General features: G+C 43.9%; 1 protein-coding gene across 1 annotated transcript; it reads left to right on the top strand.

Annotated features, from left to right (window-relative positions):
• Nucleotides 1–625: 625 nt before the first annotated feature.
• LOC119368499 lies at nucleotides 626–2,032 on the top strand. The gene is made up of 2 exons (XM_037633738.1): nucleotides 626–678; nucleotides 899–2,032. Exon 2 carries the CDS (start codon nucleotides 952–954, stop codon nucleotides 1,753–1,755), a length of 804 nt encoding a protein of 267 aa, XP_037489635.1. The 5' UTR covers nucleotides 626–678; nucleotides 899–951; the 3' UTR covers nucleotides 1,756–2,032.
• The last annotated feature ends 8,019 nt before the right edge of the window (nucleotides 2,033–10,051 follow it).

Here is a 10,051-nt window from a genome sequence, read left to right as displayed (position 1 = left end):
ACCGCGCCCGCCCGCGAAGGAGGGACCCGCGTCGCCCCCAACGCGCGGAGGAGGAAGAGCAGGGCCCCGCCGCCGCCGGCGCCGGTCAGGCCAAGCCCGGCCGCGCCCCCTGGCGGCGGCGAGGGAGGAGGGAGGGGGAGACCGGCGGCGGAGGGATCTAGGCGCCCCGCCCGGCCCCCTCGCGGGTGGCGGCGCGGGGGGAGGGGGGGAGGGGGTATGCCTCGATCGATCGATCTTAAAAGTCTTGACTTACGTCGTAGACTAAACGGTCGCCGGTAGTTTCCTACGGTCGTCTACGGTAGGTGCTTGTTTTTCTCACCACTCGGGAAGGGTGGTAAGCATTTGCATACCGATGGCAATACCGTGTACCCGTTTTTCTACGGGGGTAGTTCACTAAGCTACCTGCGGAAAGACATAGTATTATATAGTGTCTGATAGAGAAACTTATTTATCTCGGTTTTTCTCGAAATCCTAGTTCACTACTTGCATTACATGATGGTGATGGTCAACAAGATTTAAGGATTCGTCGCAAAAGAAAAAAAGAAAAAAACACGGGTCCCCTCTAGCGGATCTATATATATCTACCCCTAGGCTTTCATTGATTCTGCAGTATTCTTATACAGAGCTGGCGACGAGTTACTAGCTAGTTGCTCTAGCTATCTGATCGATCGGTATCAGGTGAACTGACGATCAAACTCTTTGGTTGATATACGAGTCTCACAATGATCTATCTATCACCGCTGATTTTTGTTTGGTTGTATCATTTTATGAGTTAGTAATATTCAACTTTTCTGCGTCTAGATAATATTACATCTCGTATGTTTGTTCCGTATCTATCTTGAATTCTTGATAATTAATGGAATCTCATAGACGAAACTAATCTTTGTCTACGTATCAGAGAGTACTGATCATCGAGCTGACCCATAGATCTCTGAGAGAAGGTGCAGAGCCATGACTCGTCTCCCCACGCCTGGTCAGCCTCTTCCTCCGTCGAAGGAGATCTCCCGCCGCGACCACTCCAACCTGGGGCACCAGCTGACCCGGGAGCCGACGGGCCAGGCCAACTTCAAGTGCAACGGCTGCCTGGAGGAAGTCACGGGGTGCGACAGGGACACGTGCAAGCCCTGCGACTTCGACCTCCACCAGGCCTGCAACTTCCAAGAAGGGACCATGCTGGTGCACCCGCTGCTGCCCGAGAGCAGGTTCGTGCTCCGCCTCGAGGCCCCCTCTTCCAAGCAGCGATGCAGCGCCTGCGGCACCCACACGCAGGGCACCCACTACCACTGCGAAAGGACGGGCCATTACCTCCACCCGTGCTGCGCGATGCTGCCTATGGAGATCGAAATGAAGCTGAGTGATGAGCTCAGCCTCTGGTTCGAGCTCCACGAGAAGGGGTCTAACTGCTGCACCAAGTGCAAGAAAGGAGGCGGCATCCGGGACTACTGGTTCTACTGCTGCACCTCCGAGAAAATTTACCTGCATGTCGCCTGCGCGAGAGAGGATCTTCTTCTGCCGAGCTCAAGCAGTACCGAGTCTCACTCTGACGTCGGCGGTAATGGCAGGGTGGGCAAGAAGACTGCGTTGCAGAAGTACGGGCCGGGGAAGGCCGGGAGGAACTTCGACCCCTTCTTCGAGATCGCTAAGGCCCTGGCGAGCATCGTCCTCGGGGTGCTCACTGGAAATCCGGTGGCGTTAGTTCCTGCAGTGATCGATCTGGGCTCCAACGTCATCAAATTGTTGAAAAAAGGTCGCTAGCAGCTCCATCCTTGCTCATCCTACGCACGTACGTACAACTTGTTGGTGACGGGCTGCATGGTGATATATGTACGTACGTAACATCCTACTATTTGTACGATATATAGTCCCCGCCTGCATTGTGTATTTGTGATCGCTACAGTCCATTTCCCATTTCTTCTTCCACGTCGAATACTGTGAACACATTATTATATGTAAGTGTAGATGTGTGTAATGAATAAATATTCTGATGATATGTAATCTTGCAGAATATATCTTGTGAATTTGAGTTATGTAATCTTTATTGCAGCTATTCAGAATGCTATCGCTATATATGTTTTTTAATCTCCTCTTCTAATTAATTAGAGTTCACAAAAAAATTAATAATTGATGGCAAGCTAGACCGATGTCTAGTTAGTATGCAGGTCTTGGGCAACAGTGTTTTAGGATCGTGCACAGACCCCGTCGTCGCCTCCTACATTCCTTAGGTACATCCAGTAGTTAATCAGGAATAGCGTGTCTCAGGTTTCAACGGACTGGAACGAGGTCGCTGCAGGTGCTGCGTTGGAGAATTATTATAGTGAAAAGCTTAGTCGTGGCTGACTTGCACGTCTTTTCCTTGTCTGAACCTAGTACGGGAAGATTAGTCACAGGAGGAAACTACTCATGAAAGCTACTGCTAGCATAACGTAACCGGCCATCCGTTGGTTAGTACGGTTTTAATTATGCTTGTATATTATGGTCATACGGTAATTCATCAAAGGGGTCATACATTGGCCCCTTCGCCACCGTCGGCCGCGCAGGCAACAAGACCACGGCGGCGAGGAGATGACGCTCGGGAAGAGGGCCGCCTGAATACATGGATAGGCTGGTCGCCCGTGTAACAATTGATCTATGATCTTTTTCACAAAAGCTTTAATCTGCACAAACTCTACATAGGATGTACTGTATCAGAAAGCCATCCGGGCTGGGTGTACTATTAGTTTTTGTTTCTTTCCAAATCAAATTCAATTTCGTCCGTCACGAAAGGCCACAATATTACCATCATCTTCAACACACATCCCACCCGGGTCCACGCTACCGAGTTGATATGAATGTTAAGACAATTCTTCTCTACCGAAGAGCTTCTTGTGTAAAATTGCCCGATGCGAGGTTGGTCCAAAGAAAAATGACTCAGTGCATCAATGCATGCCTAATAAACTACTCCTTCCGTTTCGAATTACTTGTCGCACGTACGAATGTATCTAGATGTATTTTAGTTCTAGATATATCCATTTCAGGGGCGAGTAATTTGGAACCAAGGGAGTAGTAATTTGCATTAACAATCACGAGGTCCAAGTATAATTTCCCCTTTATACAGATAGAGAAAAAGTCAAAGCAACTAGGTTTCACGAAGTTTCCATCCGAAGCATTTTGCGTGGAACCACCAAACCGATGAACAAACGAGCAACTACGCACTGCACCAACGGTGCTGCAGTTGGGTTCGACACGGGAAAAAACGTTGCTGCAGTCTGGTAGTCCTTGACGCGTGCTTATGTGCACAAGATCAACACGTGTTTTGGTGCGGATCAGCAAAACCTCCCTGTGGATCATCGGCAACCTACATGTGCAGTGCCCCTCCATATTAAGTTTGATGTCGCTTGAACTTTGGCCGGTATTTTTGTCCTAATGATCTTGGGGCTTCGGGGCGGGCTAGGATATACTTCCATTTAAGAAAATGTGGTGACTCTTATATATTGACAACAGAAGAATATTTTTCTTTTTTTTTTAGAAATGAAGGCGTACCCCCGGTCTTTGCATCATAATGATGCATGCAACCATCTTATATATTGACAGCAGAAGAATATGCATCCTTGTTGGTCACTATGTCACGGTGTACGCGTTCTCGTTGATAGCACACATTCACATATGTATGCCTGGCCACACATGAGTTCACAATGTATTCCCTCCGTTTTTATTTACTTTGCATATTAGAGTTGACTGAAGTCAAACTTTGTAAAGTTTGACTAAGTTTATGAAAAATTATATAAATATTTACCAGAACAAATATATATAATGTTGAAGTACATTCAATAATTAATCTTTTTTTTGCGGGTGATTCAATAATTAATCTAATTGTATTGATTTTTTATTATATATTTTAATATTTTTGTTTATAAACTTGGTCAACGTTTACAAAGCTTGACTTTGACCAAAGCTAATATGTGGACTAATTAAAAATGGAGGAAGTATCATTTGTTCTTATATATGCCAGTACGTTAGGTTAAACTATAATTAATTTGCTTTCATTGTTAGAGGGTGTGAGTCGTCAACAAGGCTTATGGAGTCAACGCAAAATAGAAAGAAAACAAGACTTATGGAGGAAGGCATGCAGATCGTTATGCATGGACCCACAGGTTCTATATATATACTCCCTCCGTCCACGAATATGTGTACATCTAGGTTTTGTTCTAAGTCAAAGTTTTAAAATTTTGACAAACTTTATAAAAAGAAATAGTAGCATGTATGACATCTAATTGATAAATTATGAAAGTACATTTCAAAACGAATCTAGCGATACTAATTTAGTGCCATAAATGCTGCTATTCTTTCCTATAAAGTTGATCAAAATTTTAAAACTTTGACTTAGGACAAAACCTAGATGTATCCTTATTCATGGACGAAGGGAGGTGCTGCGTTGGAGGATTGTATTATATACTGAAAAGCTTAGTCGTGGCTGACTTGCACGTCTTTTTCCTTGTCTGAACCTAGCACGGGAAGATTAGTCACAGCAGGAGGAAACTACTCATGAAATCTACTGCTAGCATAAGGCATGTACAATGATGTACAGTCAACCGTCTATAACACCAGCCACGTAAGGAAGAAAATGACGTGGGGAGAGAGAATAGGAAAAAGGACCGGGGTCCGTCTGTAGAAATAACGACGATCGGTTGGCGTAGAACTCGCTGCCTATAGACGAGTTGTTTCCCGTTGTATGACTCTATCGAGTATCGTGGGTGGGCTGGATGGATCTCGTGTTCCAGGAAATCAGCTTTTCCTTCGTCTTATATATGGAAATACACGGTTGACCACAGAGATATGATCTGAGTTGATCACCATGATTTACAAACCGTCGGAGAGTTACCGCCGGCCTACCAGTCCACCCTGTTGTGCGTGTTGCCTAAACTATAGTCTATAGCTGACATGGACGCATCCTATAGACGGTGGCCGACTGAACCAATGTACATGCCCTAACGTAACCGGCCATCCGTTGGTTAGCACGGTTTTGGTTATGCTTGTATATTATATATATATGGTCAAATGGTAACTCATCAGCAAAACCTCCCTGTGGATCATCGGCATGTGCAGTGCCTCTCCATATTAAGTCTGATGTCGCGTGAACTTTGGCCGGTAGTTTCGTGCTAATGAACTTGGGGCTTCGGGCTTAGGATATGTTTCGATTTGAGAAAATGTGGTGACCCTTATATATTGACAAGAATATAAATCCTCGTTGGTCATTATGTCATGGTGTACGCGTTCTGATTGATAGCACACATTCACATATGTATGCCGGTCACACATGCATTCACAATGTATTATTTGTTCTTATATATGCCAGTACGTTAGGTTAAACTATAATTAATTTGCTTTCATTGCAAAGGGTGTGAGTCAGTCAACAAGACTTATGGAGTCATCGCAAAACAGAAAGAAAACAAGACTTACCGAGGAAGGCATGCAGATCGTTATGCATGGATCCCCTGTGTACCACTTCTATATATTTTCTCCGTCCGAAAATACTTGTCATCAAAATTGATAAAAAGGAATGTATCTAGAACTAATATACATCTCCTTTTATTCATTTTGATGACAAATATTTCCGGATGGAGAAAGTACGATGGGAGGTTTCCATTGATTCTGTAGCTTCCATAAAGCCGCCGCCGCCGAGTTACTAGCTCAGCTGCTATATCTGATCGATCGATCAGGTAAACTATCAAACTCTTGGGTTGATACGAATATCTTCATTATCAATCTACTTTTGTAATCTCCTTTTCTATTTAGAGTTTGCCAAAAATAATAATAATTGATGGCTAGCTACGCCAATATGTGTAGTTAGTATTCAACGCAGGTCTTGGGCAACACCGTGTTTGTAGGATCGTGCATAGACCCCGTCGTCCCTTCCAACATTCCGTAGGTACACCCATCAGTTAATTATCGGGAATAGCGTGTTTCAGACCAGGTCGCTGCAGGTGTTGCGCTGGACGATTACTATAAATGAAAAGCTTACACTAGTAGAAAACATGGCATCAGTCCTAGTTTTAAAGGACCTTTAGTCCCGATTCTGCAACCAGGACAAAACGATCGGGACTATTGTCCATTACTTTTAGTCCGGGTTGGCTTATGAACCGGGACTAAAGGAGCTCCATGTGACCACTGTGGGGCGCCCAGCCAGGAGAACCTTTAGTTCCGGTTGGTAACACCGACCGGGACTAAAAGGCAGCTACCCGTCAGCAGCTACCAGGCGCTGAAGTTTTTTTTAAAGGAAGGGTTTAGGGGTTTTCATATTGTGTTTCCCCCTTTTATTTTTGTGTTTACCCTTCAATTCTTTTACATTTAGGGTTGCATTTTTATTTAATGTTTTTCATTCAACTCGACGCTAGCTACTACTGTAGCGACCATGATCCAAGGGACTGAAGTCTCTGTGCTTAAGTGTCATCCCTGGATTGGTAATGCTGACACACACAGTACTCGAGGAATTATAACAGAGTTCAATCACACACTTATTACATTGATTCCTCATAAAGAATATGATTACAAAAATAATATGGCTGAAGGCCATCTAAACTAAATAACTACAGAAGCTTCGAAGGTAAATGAGTCCATCAACTCCAACGACATAGCTGAGTGCACGACAACGACCTATCACACCTTATTCGTCGTCTGAGTAGTCTGCCACATGAGACGTTGCAGCCGTGTAGGTCAGCACATTGAATATACTAGCAAAGTTACACTGTAAAGTAATAAATGCAAGAACTATGTCTACATGCAATATTTGGATGGTGGAGGCTCTAAGTTTATAATTTTGCATAAAGCTAGTTTTTCCCTACAACAAAGGAATAAATTTATTTAAACTACTCCCAAGTTGTTCCAATAATTGAGAAGGTTCCTCCAACTCAACTCCCAATGACACAAATCTCATCATTAAACCCAATTCAATTTAATTAAAGAGTGATGAGATCAACAATAATATCCAATTTCCAGATACTCAAGATGTCCATAACCGGGGGCACGGCTAACCATGATTAGTTTATACACTCTGCAGAGGTTGTGCACTTTTCCCCACAAGACTCGACCGCATCCATGATCGAAAGATCGAGACATAATCTTTCTGAAGCATTAACTCTCTACTCCGGGCAGACCGGTTCACCTACTTTCCCCTACATCTGATAGTCCACTTCTTCGCGAGCTCATACAACTTACTCAACTATGCCAGAGCCCATAATGGCTTGTGGATGCACACGGAAGTTTCTAGGCATGAAATATAATATGATCCCTTTGAGTCTGGATGGCGAACCAAGGAAAAATCACACGGGTACTCCGGGATTTCTCAAATGGACAAACACTGGATTCTCCAGGTGCCCCAACCAATCCACCCAGATGTGTATTAAAGTTGTCACCTTAATGTTATCCAAAATTAATAACTCTCATAACTTCCATGTGAATCACGATCCAATCCCCATCTACAAGCATGGCTAAGCAATAATAGAACATAACGTATATTCCCGGGGTGATCAAAAGGTATTAGGTTCCTACCTCAAGTACTACAATCAAGCCACATGTTCCCAATCCTACTCATGCAAATATTTGAGGGGCATGACTAATGCATAGTAAAAAGGGGTATAGAAGAGTATGATCAAAGTGTAACTTGCCTTGCCGATGATTTGCAATTACTAGAGATTCGTAGTAACAAGCTTCGCACTTCGGATAATCTAGCGTAGACAAACAGTAGCATACATAAGCAATCACTCAAACGAAACAAAGAGAAAACGTGAAAAGATCCAAATAAAACTCGAAACAAGAAAACTGCTAAACTAAACAGAAAGCAAAACCTAACAGCATTATTTTCATGTGCATTAGGTCTTAATAGTAGGTACATGTGATTAGCTATGATTTGCAAAAGGAAACTACTCAAATGGAGTTATGAAACTCAAGATACGAACAAAACAAGATCGATTACTAATCTGAACTAAACTCGAATTTTAAATTTTCAAAATCATGTTCAAGTTGGTTAACTGGAAATAAGAGATTGTTGCGAAGATTTAGGCATTGGTTTCATCTAATTTGGATAAACAAGCTAAAAGTTACGGTAGTTTTAAGATGAGGGGCTAAATCACGATAAAACTATTCATGGATAGGTCCTTGGCCGAAAATAATACTAAAAAAAATCTACTGAACGAACGTTTGCTAACAGATCGTAACAAAAGAATTTGTTCGTTAAAACGAATCTAACTGGTGAACGTTCACTAACTAACTAAAAATAAAAACGAAAACTGATCTAACCTAATAAACCGACTAAACCAAGAAAACCGAAAAAAAATGAATGGTTTTATACCGGTCCAAATCGGGCGGTGAGGTCAAGGGCGGGGTCGACGTCGGCGGCGGCGGGATCCGGTGAGACGGGCGAGGCGACGGCGGCAGTGGCGGCACGGGGCAACGGCGGCATCAGCAGCTGCGTGCGGCAGCGGCGGCGCGAGGCACGGGGCGGCGGTGGCTCGCGGCGGCACAACGCGGGCGGTGGTGGAGCGGCCGTGACTAAGGCGAGGGGTGGCGGCGGCGGCTATGAGGAGACGAGGGCGGCGGCGGCTGCGCTTATAAAGGGCCCCAAGGGGGTCCGACTTGGGGAGGGAGTCGGCGCGCGGTGGGGAGAGCCCGGACTCCTCGGAGTCTGGCGGCGGCACGGCATCGCGGCGCGTGGGAAGGCGGTGGCGACTCGGGCTGGCTGGGCCTTTGGCCCAGTTCGGTCCGAAAACTTTTTTTAAAACAAGTTCCACGCAGAAGAAAATCCTAATAAAATATAAAAAAATTAAAAATTTCAGAAACAATTTTCACCGTCCAAACCTAATATTTAGGACAAGATGAACATTTTTCAGGACTAAATGCAATTTTTTTCAAAATGCATGTTTTTCTCTAATTCAAATAAAACTGCAAATGAAATAATAATTTGATTTTAAAATTTCTTCTCTGATATTTCCCTTTTGTTGAAAAAGTCATTTTGTCTTCTCTCTTTTATTTTCATTGAATTGAAATAATTGGAAAGAAATTATTATAATCAAATTGATCCTCTTTTCAAATTTGAAAAAAAATTCAAATATGAAAATTTCTGAGACCTCCAACTCTCTCCTTGGGTCCCTGAGTTGCTTAAGATTTCTAGGATCTCAACCAAATGCAAATAAAATATGATATGCATAAGATGATCTATGTATAACATCCAAATTGAAAATTGGGATGTTACAAACCTACCCCTCTTAAGATGAATCTCGCCCTCGAGATTCGGGTTGGTCAGCAAAAGGTTTGGGTGGTCCTTGCAAAGATCTTCTTCTCGCTCCCACGTGGCTTCCTCCTCGGTATGGTGGCTCCACTGAACTTTGCAAAACTTGATAACCTTGCTGCGAGTAACTCGGCTAGAAAACTCGAGAATCTTGATTGGCTTCTCTTCATAGGTCAGATCACTATCCAACTATATTGCTTCCAATGGCACGGTATCTCTCAGAGGAATGTCGGCAATCTCAGCATGGCACTTCTTCAACCGGGAAATGCGGAACCCATCGTGAACTCCTCACAATCCTTCGGGCACTTTCAACTTGTATGCAACTTCTCCCATGCGTTCCAAAACTCGGTATGGTCCCACAAAACATGGTGCTAGCTTTCCCTTGCTCCAAAATGTTTAACTCCTCGAAGTGGGGACACACGAAGATATGCTCTGTCTCCGACTTCGTAGGCTACCTCCTTGCGATTCATATCTGCATAACTCTTCTGCCTGGACTGGGCTACTTTGAGTCTATCTCGAATCAACTTAACCTTCTCCTCAGAATCTCTGATTAAGTCCAGTCCGAACAACTGTCGATATCCAACTTCATCCCACGATAACGGTGTCCTGCACCTTCTTCCGTACAAAGCTTCGAAAGGGCCATCTTCAAACTGGCCTGATAACTATTGTTATAGGAGAACTCTGCATAGGGAAAATTGTCATCCCAACTAGATCCATAATCTAGCACACAAGCTCTCTACATGTCCTCCAGAATCTGATTGACTCTCTCGGTCTGTCCACTGTTTGTGGATG

This window comes from Triticum dicoccoides, chromosome 2B, assembly GCF_002162155.2.
Source record: "Triticum dicoccoides isolate Atlit2015 ecotype Zavitan chromosome 2B, WEW_v2.0, whole genome shotgun sequence".
NCBI classification, from domain to species: domain Eukaryota; kingdom Viridiplantae; phylum Streptophyta; class Magnoliopsida; order Poales; family Poaceae; genus Triticum; species Triticum dicoccoides.
This window is presented reverse-complemented; position numbering and strand designations above follow the sequence as displayed.

Bases quoted from the DNA above. Each gene is read 5' to 3' on its own strand.
- LOC119368499 (XM_037633738.1), top strand. From the start codon at position 952: ATGACTCGTCTCCCCACGCCTGGTCAGCCTCTTCCTCCGTCGAAGGAG.